General features: G+C 40.4%; 1 protein-coding gene across 14 annotated transcripts in view; it reads right to left on the reverse strand.

Annotated features, from left to right (window-relative positions):
- PTK2 (protein tyrosine kinase 2) overlaps nucleotides 1-18957 on the reverse strand; it is a gene marked incomplete at its 3' end in the record, with an annotated part of 207235 nt that overhangs the window by 128660 nt on the left and 59618 nt on the right. For all 14 annotated transcript variants that reach the window (XM_084803037.1, XM_084803036.1, XM_084803034.1 and 11 more), the window contains one exon: nucleotides 3504-3730. In XM_084803037.1, coding sequence (XP_084659163.1) covers nucleotides 3504-3698 — 195 coding nt within the window. In that variant the 5' untranslated portion in view covers nucleotides 3699-3730. The remainder of the gene's footprint in view (nucleotides 1-3503; nucleotides 3731-18957) is intronic.

Here is an 18957-nt window from a genome sequence, read left to right on the forward strand (position 1 = left end):
AGGGAGTCAGATCCAGTAGCTAGAGCTTTATCTGGTTGTGAACCAAGGCCAGAGCTGTACAGACTCTTAACCTCTAGGCCATTTGTTTAGGCCTTTGTTCTTTGAGTTTGTTTAATTTCATTTTTACTAATGTATACTGTGTGTGTTTGTGGGTGTGTATATGTAAGCATATGCAACTGCCCATGGAAGCCAGAACAGGGCATTGTGTCCTCTGAAGAACAGCAAGCTCTCTTCAACAGTGAAAGCACCTCTTTGGCCCTATTCTTTGAATTCTGAAGCCAGACACCTACTCTTCTTCCCTAACTGTGAAAGTTGTAGGTGGCACTATCAACTAGAAAGCAGCTTCATCTACACTGAAAAGCCTTATTCAGCCTAGCAACCTAGCTAAGTCTTCCGGATGGGATACTACAGCTTCTAGGCCACCACTTGCTGCTTCAACAACCCTTCACACTAATGGAGAGTCTGCTTTCTTTAACTTCATGGACCAACCTCTACTGATTGAAAACTGCTCAAAGGTGGCAGCTTCTCCTCTCTTAACCTTCGCAGAATCTGGGTTGGACTTTGTCTTGAGGGAATACTATGCTGGTTTGATCTTCTATCCAGGACACTAGAATTCTCTCCTTATTAGCAATAAAACTACATCACTATCCTATCTCTCTTACATTAATTGGAATCAGACTTTTTATCTCCTAGAATTTTCCTTTGTATTTACAACAACACTGTTTGGGACAAGATGAATAATTTTTGTACTGTATTGGTTTTCCATGTGCCTTCCTCATGAAGCTTAAGTATTTCTAGTTTGGATTATAAATGGGAAATGCAAGGCTTCATTTCTCTTGTACTCTTTAGACTAACATAATTTCAACAGTATTACACCCCAGGGAATAGGGTACCCAGAGAAGAGAGGCAGTCATGGATCCCCAAAACAATTAAGCAAACATTAAAACATCAAAGATCAAGATAATTCATCGTTGCACATAAAACAGAAAGAAAAGTAATTCTGAAATACTATGAGAATTACTGAAATGTGACACAAAGAAATGATGAACATACTTGCTACTGAAAAAAAATAGTTCCAACAAATACTCCACCCAAGGCTGACATGAGCCTTTTTAATATGTTTGCTTGTTAGTTTGGAGGTGGCATGACTAAATAATAAGTACAATAAATAAAAGTATAGTGAAGGGAGGTGCAGTCAGACAGGACTAAGGATGAAAATCTAGACCAAGAGCCCAGTATAGGATTGAGTAGGCAGAGTAGAGCAAGATCATGATTAAACCCTTAAGAGAATGTGAAGACTTAAGACAGATACAAAAGAGGCAGCAAGGGCCATGGAGTACCAAGGCTCTGCCAGTCTCTTTTGGACTCACTTTGTCCATGCTCATTATACCACATAAAAGTTCTTCCAGGAAAGCCTATACCACTAACTTTTCACATCACTATTTCTCTGGAGGCAGCACCTTAACAATCCTTATACTGCACAGCTTTGGCTAATGTCCCCTGTTCTGAACTGAACACACATATATCTTGAAGTTCTGAACAATGTATATGCCATCTACCAACTGGGGCTCCTGAGTTGTTTAAGGCTGAACAAAACAGTGTGCCAGAACTATTTAATTATCACAGTTGGTTACACAGCTTGCATCTAACCCTGGTTAGCATTTGGGTACTCACACATATGGCAAATGCCTATGTGCTCACCTCACAGGTCACACCACCAGAAGACAAGAGGCTTCCTCATACTGAGGTATTACACATAAAGCTGGAGATGGTCTTTAAAATAGGAAAGACATCCACTAACATCTCCATATCCTTGAAATGAGTACCTTCTATTCCATATCACGCTCCTTTTAATAATAAATCTATCAACATAGTCCATCAATAGAGTGGTTGTACAGAAGTAACAGAAGTATAACTTATGAAAAAAATTTAGCTTTAAATCAAATCTGTCAATCTCTTTATCTGAATAAAACAGTAAGTGAATTAAAAAAAAAAAAAAAAAAAAGACAGGGTTTCTCTTTCTAGCCTTGACTGTCCTGGACTCCTTGACCTCTGCCAGAGTGCTGGGATTAAAGGCATGCACTACCACCACCTGACCAGTAAATGAATTTAAATTAACTGATTTAATTATGGTGAAATAGAGACTTCTGTTCTCTAAGAAGGACTATGTATAAGAGGAGAGTAGGAAGAGGAATGCTTCTTCAACATCTCACCAAAGTAAATGCCTCCTAGAAATCCACATTGACTCCATTTGCTGAATCCATGCTACGGCTCACACCTAACTCTCAAAAATATACTTTCCCCTTTGCGTTGCCTGTCTGCTCCCTAAGGCTCTGGCACTAGCTCTCATGCCTCTTAAAAATCCCGGGACCTTTGCAGGACTAGCTCCTCCACTTAGGTGCTGGGCCTACCTTCAAGCTTCCTAGTACCCTGCCAGCCTGCCGCCAGTACACCCTAGAGAGAAGTAGTCTACACTATGCATGTCTCTGTCCTACAGATTCTAAGCTGTAAAGGTAAGGCTTCTAAAAAGGCCCTACTAGGGTTAGTGCTTAGGGCAGGGATAATTAGAGGAGGTGGGGCTAATGGGAGGTAGCCAGGTAGCCAGAGTACCCCTGAGGGCAACTATATGATCCCAGAAGTCTCTTCCTTTTCCCTTCTCTGCTTCCTGGCTCAGAAGTGGAGCAGTTTGCACCATGTGCCTCTACTCCTTTATGTGGCCTTGACAGGGGCTCAAAGCAACAGGACCACTTTAATTAGTAGACCCTCAGAACTAAAAGCCAAAATCAACCTTAACTGATTCATAAATTTTATCAGTGTTAAAAAGCTAATTAACACTGAGCTTTTACATCCTTATAAGATAACATATGGGCCCACTCCCAAATTACACTTCCTAGAAAGTTCATCTTATTTTACAAAATTAGAGGTTCTTTCTTTTTTCTTTTCTTTTCTTTTTTTTTTTTAATTTTTTAAAATTATGTATACAGTGTTCTGCCTGCAGGCCAGAGAGTACCAGATCTCATAGATGGTTGTGAGCCACCTTGTGGTTGCTGGGAATTGAACTCAGGACTTCTGTAAGAGCAGCCAGTGCTCTTAGTCTCAGATACATTTCTCCAGCATCTAAAGGTTATTTCATTACATTGATTCCTTATCTCTTTCTAAGGGTTAAAATAATTAGATGACAGGTAAATTGCAGTACATGATTAAAATGTGACTTAGATACTATTTTCCTAAGAAAGCAATCGTTACATATTAGCAATATACTTACTACCTGCCAAGTGCTGCCAACCCCTTTCACTATTAGTCAAATGCTCTAACCCTGAGCACCTCCATCCCTAGCCCCTAGGGTATATATCAGAAAGAAAAGGTTAACATCTCTGCAATATGTGAAGTTAAATAAGACATTAAATAAAAAACATTTCTTTTGGAGGGAAGTGGGGTGGCTATAGGGGTTATATGTCATTGAAACAATTATTTAAAGGTACCATATGAGAAGAAATACTTACCCTGACATCAGTAGCATCTCCATGCCTGATAATACTGGCCCAGGTGGTTGGCTCACTATTGCTTTCAAAATAATGAAAGACCTTTAATACTCGCTCCATTGTACCAGGGGACCGTTCCATGCCAGTACCCAGGTGAGTCTTTGTACTTGAACTTGGTGTGTGATTTAAGTTTGGATCAAGATAAGCAGCTGCCATTCTTTTGCTAGATGCTAGGTATCTGTCATATTCTGTTGAGGGGGAAAAATGAAAAAAGATTTTCAGTGTACAATGAGTAGCAATTACAATCTGACAATTGTGTTACCAATACTAATCAACATTCTGTGCCCCATGCACAAATTATTTAAGAATAGAGACTTATTACTCCCCACAATCACTGTGCTTTCTCTCTACACCCAGGGCATGATAGAAGAGCAACAAAAATGCCTGCTTTAAAAAAAAAAAATCTGCTTAAGGACCAGAACTCCTAATTAACAATGCCATAACTTCATTGACTTATTTAAAAATAATACAATGTAATCCCCCCTCTTTTTTTTACCTACTCTTCATTTGTAGAACTATATCACTGCAAAAGCAAACTTACTAGTTTGCTGCCTATTTTTTTAAAGAAATGAAAGATGTATTTTTCAAGATTTATTATTATGAATGCAGTATTCTGCCTGCATGTACACCTGCATGCCAGAAAAGGGCTCCAGATCTCATCATAGATGGTTGTGAGGCACCATGTGGTTGCTGGGAATTGAACTCAGGACCTTTGAAAGAGCAGCCAGGGCTCTTAACCTCTGAGCCATCTCTCTAGCCCTGCTGCCTACTTTTAAGGAACTTGCCTAAAAGTTCTTTCTTCAAGTAAAACTTTAGACTTTATACACACTAAGTACCAGCAACTAAAAAGATTAAAACAAGGTGGAGCTGAGACGGCTCAGAGCTTTGCTATGCAGTCATGAGTACCTGAACTCAAAGCCTCAGTACCCAAGTAATAAGTCAGCTACACATGCCTGTAGCCTTAGCATTACGAAGCGGACATACAGACATGCTTTGGTCAGCTTCTAATGCAGTAAGAGAACCTCTCTCACAGTAAGGTGTAAAACAATAGAGAAAGATACCTGATCCCCTGCTCTGGCATTCTCTGCTTTCCCATGGACACAAGCACCTGCAGCCACATTGTTCAGATATGGTGTAGCTCCCCTATCAGTCCTGACAGTGAACTTTCTGCTTCTTTGGTTCTTACAATGTTTTTGTCTCCTCTTCCAAAATGTTGCAGGGATGTAGGCGTAGGAACTTTGTTACATATATATGTATGTTGTTGGGGATCCCACCCATAAACAAAGAGCTACAGGTAACTAGTGACTGCTGAGCAAGGGAAATTTAGCCTTTCCCACAGATTAAGGCCCCTAACTGGTTAACTAATACAAAATAATCCTGAGATAGATAGATAGATAGATAGATAGATGCACAAGACATACTAAATAGACTCAAAAATTATTATATGTTGTAGTAGTAGTAGTAACAACAATGACGACGACGCTGCCACCAATCTGAGAGAGAATGAAAGTATGAGAAAGGCTGGAGTAAGGTCAAGACAAGTAATATAATTGTATTTTAATTTAAAAGTTTACATTTTTAAAAAAGACAACACAAACAGAAAAGTACATATGTCATACACATCATAGGAAGATGAAGCACACCCTTAATATTTCAAAAACTCCTGAAGTTGTCAGAAAATCACCTTTTAGAGAAGATACTATCTATGTTGTCAAATATATAGAAAACAAAAACCCTGGTCCGCTGCAGGTAAAACACTGTGAGATACAGCACAATCACCATGAAGGAAGGCAATCTAGCAGGTCCCTAAGTGGCTAAACAGAATCACTGTATCACCCAAAATGTTTACTACACAGTGAAAATTCCAAGAAACTGAAAACATATCCAAATAAATATTTGGCATATTTGAGGCAAATTGTCCACAACAGCCACAATTTCAAGTGATCCAAAACCCAAAAACCCTCTCTACCCCCAACCCATTTCCTCCAGCAAAGCCACACTTGCTCCAGCAAAGCCACGCCTCCTAGTCCTTCTCCAGCACTGCCTCTCCCTGACGACTAAGCATTCAAATAAATGAGCCTATGAGGGCCATTCTTCTTCCAAAGCACCACAATCCCTGTACTAATGATTTCCAAAATGTATTGTTAAGTTCAAAATAAAATAATAAATGACGGCTAGGGGGCACTCTCTGTATAAAAGAAAAACAAAACATAAATGTATTTGCTTGTACATGAAAAAGAACTGGAGACTAGTGAGACTGGACACACATGGTCTGGACAGAGCCAAGAAAGACGAGGTAGGAATGCAGAAGGAGAGGCACGGCACTCCTGGGCACACCTGGGCACAGTACTGTCTAACTGCCAGTAACAGAGGCAACAGAAAACTTGGCAAGAGCCAACAAAGACTATGACTACTTGCAGTATGTTCTGTGTCTAACACTAAGCTAGACAACTATTAAAATAAACTTAATCTTCTACTGTCTGGAAAGCAAGTAACATATCGCAAATAGCTCACTTGTCAAAAGGAAACACTGAATGTTTTTCATTCAAAGACAGTGAAATATTGAATCTGAAGATGAAGACAGGGCTGTACTTAAGAGTCAAATTTACACACTTAAATGTGTATATCAGAAAAGGCTAAAACCCAGTTATCTAAGTACAAGGGCCTAGCAAAATTTAGAAGCATGGAGGGGGGTTGGGGATTGTCAAATAATTTATTTTACAAGAATAAACAGTAAAACTGGCATAACCCCAAGGAAGGCCAATCAAGAGGAAAAAGCGGCAAGAGAAACCAGAAATATCAAGAATGAAGAAAGAAATAAGACAATTGGGACTATCAGAGACTAGTGAAGAAGACATGCAACAACTAATACATGGAAAGTCTTGTTCTTAATAATGATTACCAATAACTTTATACATAGTTGCAAAGCAGTACTTAAGAAAACCAAGAAAAATAAAAATTAAAACTGAAGCCAAGTATAATAGCCACAGCCTTTAAATCCCAAAATTTGGTATCTGAGGCATGATTCTTTGAGAAAATGTCTTTTTTTTTTTTTCTTTTCTTTTTCTTTTTTAAGAAAAGAAAAAAGAAAAAGAAAGAAAATCCTTGACTAAATAGAGTTTCTGACCAGCCTGGGCAACAATGTGAGTTCAACCTTAAAATTGGTCAAGTGCAGAGAATAAGAGACTGCAAGAGTGTTCAGCCCTACATGGGCCATTTTATCATACCCTTGGGCTGAACACAAGGCTCCAAGGTCATCAAGGAAGAGGAAGTAGAACAATTCTAAGAACCAAAGGTTAAGAGTAACTCAGAAAAGTGTTTAAAAAAAGACATTTTCCCCAGGTGGTGGCAGGGCAAGCCTTTAATCCCAGCACTCAGGAGGCAGAGGCAGGTGGATCACTGTGAGTTTGAGGACAGCTTAGACTACAAAGTTAGTCCAGGACAACCAAGGCTACCCAGAGAAACCCTGTGTCAAAAAAAAAAAAAAAAGAAGACATTTTCCTTTTGACATATGAACTCACAGAAACTGTGACAGCATGCACAAAACCTACACAAGTTCAAGCCAGACCAAAGTCCCATCATAAAAGGGAGTGATGGGCATTAAGCCCCATCCCTAGCTGAGGAGCTATTAGCATGTGATACCTGCTAAACAGAGAGTACATTTTCTTTTAGGATGTGGCCCCTAATAGGCTGACCACTCTCCAAGGCAGGCTCCACATCCAAGAGCATTTGGCAAACACAAATTGGACTTACTACGCTGGGAGAGGAAGAAGAAAAACCCATCAAAATGGGTAGATCTGAGAATAGTTTGGGAATGGGAAAATAGGATCCAATATATTGTATAATATTCTCAAAGAATAAAAAATATTACTTTAAAAAACTAAGCAGGAGCCAAGCACAGTGGCACACGCCTGTAATTCCAGCACTCAGGGAGGCAGAGGCAGGAGAATTTCTGTGAGTTCAAGGCCAGCCTGATCTACAAAGCGAGTCTAGGACAACCAAGGCTACACAGAGAAACCCTGTCTTGAAAAACAAACACCGAAGCAGGAGCTAGCTGTTCTTCCAGAGGTCCTGGGTTCAATTTCCAACATTCACACTGCAGCTCAAAACTGTCTGAAACTTCAATTCCAGGGGATCTGAGATCCTCACACAGACATACATGCAAGTAAAACACAAATGCATACAAAATAAAAATAAATATCATTTATTTTAAAACTAAGCAAGCAAATAACTTGAATGAATCCACTCTATGAAAAACAGTAAACTTACAATGAAAAATTTTTCCATAAAGGGATATTTTAATCTTCCAGTTAAACAAATTAATCTTATAGCTATTCAACAAAGATAAATATTTGAAATATCTGTGAGACTCAAAAAACAGTGATTCCACAGGGTATGGTGGTACACGTCTTTAATCCTGGCACTCTAGAGGCAGAGACAGGCATATATTGGTGAGTTTTAGAGACCAGCCATCTACACATTCAAGGGCAGCCAAGGCTACCTAGAGAAAACCCTGTCTCAAAAACAAACAAACAAACAAACAAACAACAATGTACCAAAGTGTGAAAAGTCAGTCTTTCCTAAAAGAGTAAGAATTGTAATGTGTTATTAAGAAATTTTATCTAATAATACTTTAAAAGGATGTATCATAGTTAAACACAAGGGTGTCACGTACTCAAAGCAAACCAGCATGCAGGTTGGGGAGATAGTTCAGTTGGTAAAGTATCTCTCTGCCACTCATTCGTGAGAACCTGAGTTTGATCCCTAGTGCCCACATAAAAAGCCAGAGGTGGAGGTAGAAATGGGGGCAGCTAGCTTAGCTAAATCTGTGAGCTTCAGGTTCAATGCTGTGAAAAGCAGTTCTTTTCTATCAACGAAAGGCCAGTATCTTGTATGGCCTTTTATCAAAGGCCAATATTCTGTAAATCTCCCCCATTACCTTGTGAAACTCTAGTGTTCATGTCTGTGAGCTCAATGCCTGGAATTCCTAAAAACTTGGCTCTTTATCACATTTCCCCCCTCTGCGCTGATTATGAACTCTCCAACAGGATCAAATTAAGAAGTCCAAGTTCCCATCAATAGGGTGAAACACAGTATAATGAAAACTAAATGAATGTGCTGCTTTGGTGTGTGCTTGCTAGCCCCGTTTGAGTGGCGCCACACCTTTTTTTCAAAAAGAAACTGTCTTGTTGGGTTACTTTCACTTTGTTAGTTCTTCCTTAATCAACACTGAGAATACCCTGTTAAGAAAGGGATCTTGTCTGAAAAAGTGGAATGGAGGGCGACCAAGGAAGAAAATGGGCATTGATCTCTGGCCTCCACACACAGTACACACCTATGTGTATCATATACATTGGGCAGGGGTGGGTGCAGGTGTAAAATGTAAGGGTGAGAACCACTGCTATTATTCTTAGACAACATGACTACTTACCTACAAAGAAACTCAAAGAAGGCTGCTAGAAAATTGGTGAGCTTAGCAAGGCTCCTGGATCCCTAAGTGCACTTCTGCTCATTCTGGCTTTCTCCTTCCTCTCTATATTAAACCACTAAGGATTTCTAAGAAAGACATAGCATCACTTGTTTCTCAACAGCAGGAAAATAAAACAAAACTGTCCCAGCACTCAGGAGGCAGAGGCAGGTGGATCTCTGTGAGCTTGAGGCCAGCCTGGTCTATGAAGTGAGTCCAGGACAGTCAAGGCTACATCTGTCTCAAAAACAATAAACAAACAAACAAACAAACAAACAAATAAATAATAAAGCAAAACTGTGCCTCAAAGTGGTCAGAGAAGCCAAGTGGTGGTGGTGTATACATATGGTCGCAACTGTTCGGGAGGCCAACTTGAATAATACAGTGGATCCTATTTTTGAGAAAATAAATTGTGTGTTTTAACTCCAGTTCCAAAGGGTCCAACTCCCTCTTCTGACCTTTATAGGCACCAGATATGCACCTGGTACATAGACATACATGGAAGCAAAACACTCATAAAATAAGTGAATCTAAAAAGAAAAAATTAAAGCTTTCTCAAAGAGGAAATCAAAATTTGAAAATCTGAAATTAGGTTTATACCAGTATCCTCAAACTATTTGTGATAAGGGACTATCTGTGTTTTAATTTTAAACCTGTCACAAACCAATGCCTTTTCTATTGAGGGGGAGTGCAGGGATTGCTAAGAGCTGAGCTTATTGCCTCACACAGGCTAGCATGTTAAGCAAGCACTCTACTCCCCATTCTAGACCAATGATATTATAAAATACAATTAAAATTTTTAAAAAAGAATTTCTAGAAAAGTAAACTTAAAAAGACAAATGTCATAGCTGAGAATTAAGTTTCTATCATTAGAGTTAATAAACAGAAAATGTCTATAAGGCTGCTATTAAGGTTTCGAACACTTATAGAAAGTTACCAGCCTTATCCAGGTTGGACTGGGCACAACCTCAGTGGTAACATTAGTATGTAGGCCATGCTTAACAGCATCCTGGCTGAACACCAGGAACTTTAAATCCTTAACCAAACTGTCAGTTCAAGTCAGGGTTAGCCAAGAGTTCAATTGTTTCCAGGATGGGGATATGGGCTGTCTGCTTTGGGTCTCCCTTGAATATAAGGCAGACTCTAAGGTGTTATTGCCTTGAAAAGGAAGGGTTGGGCGGCCCTGAATCAAAATGGGAAGATCTGAGAGACTCAATCTACAATTGGATATACATGTACAGAAAAAGTATTTGCAGCCAATTAAAACAACCAGGTTCTTTTTCTGATGGAGGCAAAGGCTGCAAACAGTGCCTCTGCACTGTATGCAACATGTTGCTTATATGGGACTTCCTAAGGGGTCTTGGAGACAACTTTCTGGTTGATAGTCCCATCTCTGATCTTCTGCTGTCCCCAGCCTATACTCCAGTAGGTTTATGGGATGCTTTTGGGAAGCCCAAGGACAAAGTGCAAAGGTTCACACTGGCCAACTCATTATGCCCAGCCACACCAAGTCGCAGAAATACAAAACTTGGGATTGAGTTGATGTGTAAAGCCAAGTGTAAGTTCCATGACCACCAGAAGATCCACATTTCAAAGAAATGGAGCTTCACCAAGTTTCATGCAGATGAATTTGAAGTCATCATAGATGAAAAGCAGCTCACAGGATTAAATAGATCCCTAATTTGTAGGCCCCTGGGCAAGTGGAAATCCCTGACCAGCTGAAACTCTTAATGTGCTGAACCCCCCTTCCCTCCTCTCCCCTACCAGTCATATTTATAAATAAATCTCTTGTCTAGCAGAGAGAGCACCAGAAATATAAGGAAAGACTTCCCTCCTTTATAAACACTGCAGATCACACAAAGACAACCAGTGACTATGACCTCAGAAGCAGAAGAATAGACCAAGCAAAGTTAGTCCACACCCAGGCTTTAGAACAGGAGGAAATTCTGGACTCAGAGCAAAGCGGAAGCTCAACAGAGCCCAGTAGTCTATGAGGACCTACCTGCAGACCCATATGAGGGGGGGGGGGCTCCACCATGGTCAGTCCACATAAGTCACCTGAATGTCTAATTCAGGGGTTTTAATTCATTTGCTTCTTAGTTTTTTTCTAGTGGTTCACAATGGGAGAAATTACTGGTTTCTAGCCTTTGATCACAACCTTACCATTTTACTATCTTAAAACTAACTTGTAGTGGGCTGGAGAGATGGCTCAGGGGTTAAGAGCACACTGTCTGCTCTTCCAGAGATCCTGAATTCAGTTCCCAGCAACCACATGGTGGCTCACAACCATCTATAATGAGAGCTGGTGCCCTCTTCTGGTATGCAGGCACACATGCAGGAAGAATACTGTTTATGTAATAAATAAATAAATCTTTTTTTTAAGTTAAAAAAATTATAACACTTTGCTTTTTAAAAATTCTGTTAGGAATAATAATAGTGTTGCAACACTGGATATCTGAACACAAACTCCCAAGTTCTCACCACTCATATTTTCAGCAAGTCATCTACCTCACTCTGCATGAAGATGCCCAGACTGCAGCATCACTGATCCTGCAGAACCCTGGCAACGACTATCAGTACAACTATAATGTCTACAGTGTGCTCTGCAAAATCAGCACTATGTGGTGTGACCACTCTGTTAATTAATTTCCTCCAAGTGACTCACACACCGACTTCAGGTACTAGGTTGCTATTAACATTACATCATTACAAATAAGGACACTGGGGCACTCAGCAAAGTTACAGAGCTGAAGAAACCTTATAGTGTTGCTCCAGAATCTGTTTTCATCCCCTACACTAAATGTCTGTTCCTCCAAGTATGGTCCAAATCACAGCACATGAATCACAAAGGAGTTTGTAAGAAGGAAGAAAACAGGTCAACATGATCCCTGAGTGGCCCATGGGAAATCTCAAGCTTGTAAGATATAGCCCTGGGTCTGATACTACTAAGCTGCACTACAACTTCCTCAATAAATAATACATTTATTACTTTCCTCCCAAAAGACATCTGAGAAAAGACTACAACCTGCAAGATGCTTTTAGCCATCAAGGCTTGTCCACCTGCACATCTACTACTGTACAGGACAGTCTCACCCTAGGCAGCCATAAACTTTCCTTGCTGAACATGCCCTGCTGTACCTGGGCCTGCTGACTACAGCACACATCAAGGCTTACCACACCCTACTCCTGAGCAAAGGCCCAGCTGCAGTGTATTATAGCATGGCCAGCAACCTCATTGATGCATTCATCCTGTCTCTTACAAAGGAATGGGCCACACCTTTCAACAAACTAACTCTAAGAATCTTTACTAAACCACTATTACACTGTACACGGCATCCATACAAAAAAAGGTAAGTGAGCTGGCTATATTTGGGCATGTGGTACTACAAAGTGAAGCCAGGACCATGTATACCAGAGAAGATACACTCCTAGTCCAAATAATTAATTAAAAGAAAAAATGAAGCAAAATCAGATATACTTCCTACCCTAGGAGGATTTTCAGTCTAGTTGGGAGAAAAACATGAAAGTTTACTGAGTACTACAAAAACAATTACATTTAAGAAAGAGCTAAGTCAATGAGGAAAGCCAGAGGGGTGGCTGCTGGGGGATCCAGTACTTAGCAAACTTCAATCCTTTGGTAACATGAAAGCATAGTTACAAAGTTGAGAGACATTTCCCCACTTGTTTTATGAAACATCAATACATGGCGGGCCCATGCCAAAGTGTGCCCTGAGAAATTTCACCACACAACAGATCTGGTATAAAGGCGGTTTACTGAGGGAAGGGAGAGAAGTGAGAACCTGGAGAAGGGGTAGAGGCAGCAAGCGAGCCCATGAAGGGGGAGGAGAGAGAGAGAGACAGAGACAGAGACAGAGACAGAGAGAGTGCACGTACAAGAACAGAGGGGTAGGGGTCAAGGAGACAGACAGAGAGAGCCATACATATCTGTTGCATCTGGAGGTGACAACAGGTGGGGAAGTAAGCAAGTGCTAGGTTCCTGAGGGCAGTCCAGCAGAATCACCTGCACGCTAGCAATCACATTCACACAAAATGATCACAAGAAAAAGTTATGAACTGACATTCTTCATAAACAGACACAAATAATCTAAATAACAAATATAATGAACACAACAGCATAAAAAGGAATAGTACATTATGCTCAAGATAAAATTTATTAACTGGGTGTGGTGGCGTGTGCCTTTAGTCCCAGCACTCGGGAGGCAGAGGCAGGTGGATCACTGTGAGTTCAAGGCCAGCCTGGTCTACAAAGCAAGTCCAGGACAGCTGAGGTACACAGAAAGATCCTGGGGGGCGGAGACAGAATTTATTATCAAGAATACAAGGTTAGTATCTTAGTCACAGTTCTATTGCTGTGTACAGACACCACGACTACAGCAACTCTTATAAAAGAAAGCACTTAATTGGAGGCCTGCTTACAGTTTCAGAAGGTTAGATCATTATCATCAAAACGAGGACCATGGTGGCACACAAGGAAGCATGGTGCTAGAGAAAGACCTTTACATCCTGATCCACAGGCATCAGGCAGAGAGAGAAAGGCACACTCCTCCAACAATTGTACACCTACTCCAACAAGACCATACTTTCTAATCTACTAACAGTCTACTAACTGGGACTCAAGAATTAAAAAATATGAGGTAGGGGATAGGGTGGGGGCTCTCATTCAAAAGACCACATTCCACTCCTTGGCTTCCATAGACTTGCAGCTATATCGTGATGCAAACTGTTTTCGGTCCAGCTTCAAAAGTTCCCATAGTCTACCAGTCTCAACACTGTCCAACGTCTCTCTCTTTTTTTTTTTTTTAAATGGGAGAGGGGAGGTTCAAAACAGGGTTTGTGTGTGTAGCCTTGGCTGTCCTGGACTCGCTTTGCAGATCAGGCTGGCCTCAAACTCAGAGATCTGCCTGCCTCTGCCTTCCAAGTGCTAGGATTAAAGGCGTACACAACCATGCCTGGCTCTCAAGGCAATCTCTTCATCTCTTAACTATATGTCTCTGTAAAATGAAAAAGCAGATTACATACATACAACATACAATAGATGGGACATAATACACATTACATTCAAAAGGGAGGAAAGAGAGCATAATGAGGAAATACTAGTCCAAAACCCAGCAGGCAAACTCCACAATCCATGTCTAATGTCGAAGCCCTTTGGCTCCACTCCTTCCCGCTGTGCTGGCTGCAGCAGCCCTCTCTCTTGGGTTGTCTCCACACCCAGTCAGCAGCTCTCTTTGGCAGGTATCCTACTACTCTAGCATCTCCAACATCTTGCATTCTGCAATAAAATCCAGGCTTCACCTGCACACCTTCCTGCAACTACTTCTCCTGGCCTCCATTCAAAGGATTCCCTTGACACACGCCTGGCCTCAGAGGCTTTCCTCAGCTGTGGAGGGAGATTCGGTAACTCTTTTTCTGTACTGACTCTAAAGCCAAACCATGTGACCAAAGCACCTTGCTGAAGCTGGAATCTGGGACCCTCCTTCAACTACATTTGCTTCATTTATCTGTGGTCAATGTTTTTCTTTCCTTTAATTCCTTTTCACAAGTTGGAAGCTTAGCTGGGTCCTGCTCTAAGGTCTCCTCTTCCTTTATTCTATTCAGCATTAGGTTTTTCTTTAAACTTTTTATCTCCCTAAGTACAGGACTATGTCCTAAATATTTTTTCTGGTGCTCCTTTTTTTCCCCAGCTCAAACTGTATACTCAGTATATCTTTTTGCCCTCGTTTCTTTTCATTGTACATCTGCTTAAGAGTGATCATTTTTAACTAATAAACACAGTCGATACTATCAGGCTGTATTGAAATCTCCCCTATCAATACCATTAGTCCAAAACTCATCGAGTTAGCCCCCTTCAGGAAAAAAAAAATAAAAAATAAAATTGAGCAAGGGCAAAAAGCAGCCACATTCTTTACCAAAATATCCCAAGAATAATCTTGTGATTAGCCAGTTGCTAATATTCTTCCCCTCTGAAACCTGAGGTAGGACTCTACAGGCCACATCATCCTCAGCATCACTGTCTTCCATGCTCCTACTAAGATGGCCCAGTAAGTACTGCTTAGTTCAATCACTTTTCTAGTACAAAGTTCTAATGTTCTTTCTAGTCCAAAGACTTCCTTATTCCTGCAAACATGCGCAGGCCTGTATTTATCAGCAATACCTCACTTCTGATACCAACTTAATCATCCTTAATCCATCCTTAATCACTGATACATTGCTATGAAAAGACACCATGATCAAGTAACTCTCCAAGGAGAAAGCACATATTAGAGGCTTGCTTACAGTTTCAGAGTTAGACTGTTAATATCATGTGGAGGAGCATAGTGGCACATAGGCAGCCATGGTTCTAGAGAAGTAGCTGAGAGCTTTACATCCCGATCCACAGGCATCAGGCAGAAATAGAAAGACACTGGGCTTGGCATGGGCTACTGAAACTTCAAAGCACACTCCACCAACAGTGGCACACATATTCCAACAAGACCACATCTCCTCATCCTTCCCAACTGTCCACCAGCGGGGAACCAAGCATTCAAAATATCTGGGCCTATGGGGGTGCAGTCTTATTCAACCACCACAGTTGGCTTAACACTCAAAACTTCAGCACTTGGGAGGCAGAGGCAGGCAGATTGCTATGAGTTCAAGGCCAGCCTGATCTACAAAGTGAGTCCAGGACAACCAAGGCTACACAGAGAAACCCTGTCTCGAAAACAACCACCACAACAAAAACAAAACAAAACAAAACAAAAACCACTCAAAACTTAATATATATCCAAGTGGGGTATATACTTCACTGTTTCAGCATTAGCCTAGTACCTGCAAGACCTGGGCTCAATCTCCACCATCAAAAATATTGTTTACAACACCAAAATAGATCACACTGGATTCTTTTTAATTCACATGATCTATCAATCTAAATTCATGCGTAAAAAATTTTGACAAAATTTAACATCTTTCTCACTATACATAAAAAAGGCTCATTATACAAAAAACTAAAAAGAAAACTGTTTCAATTAATAACTAATAATAAAAATAATTTAAAGTAAAGATAAAACTAGAGCTAACACATTTAACCCTGAACACTTTCTTCTTGAAATCAAAACAAAGACACTTTATCCCATTACTTCCTTGCAGTCAAAAAAAATACTGTAAATGAGCCAGGAAAATAACGTGGTGAAGACATGCTAATGCTCATGGCAATATATGGTGAAGGGCAGCTGCTGGTATGTTCACAACAGAAAAGGGGGGGGAGGGGACGACGGACAACACAGTCTCCCTCGTAAGACATAGAAGCAACATCTATTTGCTTGCTCCATTGCAAAAGGACAGAGCCGTGCTCCCTACGGCTGTAGGACTCCTCCTCCTCTCATTCAGCTATTTTTAAGAAAAAAATAGATTAGAATTTATCTGCAACTTAGATTATTTCATCCCATGCCAGACAAGAGAGAATCATGGTAAAAGCCAGAGCCCTGGTTCCTCACAGCCACACTGCCATTCCATCAAGACTCTTTGTCATGTACTCATTCTGTTGGGAGTTCCTTCCTCCCCCTCCTGGGATTAGCCTCTCAGATGGGCCTACCTGGCTGTCACCAGACCACAACCTGAATGTAACATTTAGCACCTTCTATCAATTCAGGGAGTAGAAATCTGTGCCTTTTATTCCTTAGCATCAGCCAAGTATTGACAAACACATCCAGCAAATGCTGAATGCTCACTAAATACTTGTTAAATGAATTAATGACTTCAAGGAAAAAACTTAAGAGTAGACACCCTGATTCTTAACATACAAATATCAGACAAGATAAACAGTTCTATTATGGTTTTATCATCTTTCCATTTTGGCATGCAGAACGTGGTGATTAAGCACATTTACATCTGAGTCAGATCCCCACTATTTAGAACCTGGCTCTGCTTCTGTGACCTAAGCAACCATTATTTAGTCTTAGTGCCCCCACATCCCATCTGCAAAGCTGGAATACTGATGAACTCCTATCTCAGAAACCTTTGTGAGAAATGACGGAGCCACACACATGTGCTTGTGTGCATGTGCAAGCTCAGCTCACAAATTTATTTGGAAAATAAGTTTTAACTCTTAAAAGAAGCATAGCTCTCAAAAAAAAAAAAAGCTACCCTTTGGCTGCAGAGATGGAGAGCTCAGTGGCTAAGAGCACTGCCTACTCTTTGTACTTCCTGTTCTTCCAGAGGACAAGGGTTCAATTCTCAGCACCCACATGGAGTTTCACAGCTGTCTGTAACTGCAGTCCAGATATAAGATCTCCTGGACTCTAGGACACCAGGTACAAACCAGGTGCTGCAGACATACCTGCAGACAAAATGTTCATACACATAAAATGAGAGAGAGAGAGAGAGAGAGAGAGAGAGAGAGAGAGAGAGAGAGAGAGAAGAATATTCTAACCATCTGAAGTAAAGCAAAAAAAAAAAAGATGGTAAATATTTTGTGAAATATTCAAGTAAGTCTAAAAGAATAGCTGAAGAGCAAAGCCACACCACACATATCCATCAGCTATCCACTCTACAGGCTGACTACTAAGCTAAATTCTACATGTACACTTTTATTTCCAGAAGAAAACCATATACAAATACAGTGAAATTAGAATAGTCAATATGATATTCTAAAAACTAGGTTTGTCCAAATACAATATAATATAAGCAAAGGAATATAGCTCTAGAATAACCTTTAAAATAAAACTTATTCTATACAGAATGCACTAACAACTATTAAAATAATACCCATTTGTGCCAAGTATTTACCAGGTAGAAAGTTTAAAAATATCTGACCTTATCCCAGACAATGCTACCTTTAGTAAAAAAGACACAAACCAGACAAGTTAAGATATGTCAGGGTACATGCTGGGCCAGGGCAGAAATGCAGGCAACCGTGGGAATCCTGAAGAGGATCTGGTTAGGCTAAGAGATGACAGTTGTAAAGGGGGCATCAACATGTACAGAAGGTTTTGGAGGGCGTTCCCAATGTGCAAGGCACTGAAAAATTAAAGTGACCACACTGCTAATGAACAAGACAATAGCTCAAAAGTGAAGAAGGCAAGAGAGACAAGATGAAGTGAGTCCTGTGGGGCACAGTAGAAATGTGGGGTTTAGCCAGGCAGTGATGGTGCACGCCTTTAATCCCAGCACTTGGGAGACAGAGGCAGGCAGATCTCTGTGATGTTCGAGGCCAGCCTGGTCTACAAAGTGAGTCCAGGACAGTCAAGGCTACACAGAGAAACCCTATCTCGAATCCCCCCAAATAATAATAATAATAATAATAATAATAATAATAATAATAATAATAATAATAATAATAATACAAAATGTGGGATTTTTATCAAAATCTAATATGCCACTAACTTGCTGTAAGCAAGAAAATATCAGATTTCTGTTTTCACAAAATCTGAGGGATGAACAAGCATGTATGGACACCGTGAGACTAGACATTAACAGAGAAGTAAACTAACTGACCCAAGATATACACTGGGTATATAATAATCAGAACAAAATGATGGATTTGTTGTACATGGAAAGGAAAGTCAATGAGGCATTCTGGAACTATAGCATGAACAACTGCATGGAGTCCAGTGCGTATTAAGACAGGAAAGATTTGGGACAGCAACTAAGGGTCCTATCTCAGAAATGTAACTGATATTTATGCGTAATACAACTGTACACACCAAGAAGCAGTTGTCATTGCAGTATAAGAGAGAAGCAAAGGCATACTATATAGATGGACAGATGGATGAACAGATAAAAAATTTAAGTTTTTATACAGAATAAGTATGACTTAGCTGGGCATGGTGGTGCACGCCTTTAATCCCAGCACTTGGGAGGCAGAGGCAAGTGGATCACTCTGAGTTTGAGGCCAGCCTGGTCTACAAAGTGAGTCCAGGACAGCCAAGATAACATAAAGAGACCCTGTCT

The sequence above is a fragment of the Acomys minous genome (genome assembly GCF_964271855.1).
Source record: "Acomys minous genome assembly, chromosome: 12".
NCBI lineage: Eukaryota > Metazoa > Chordata > Mammalia > Rodentia > Muridae > Acomys > Acomys minous.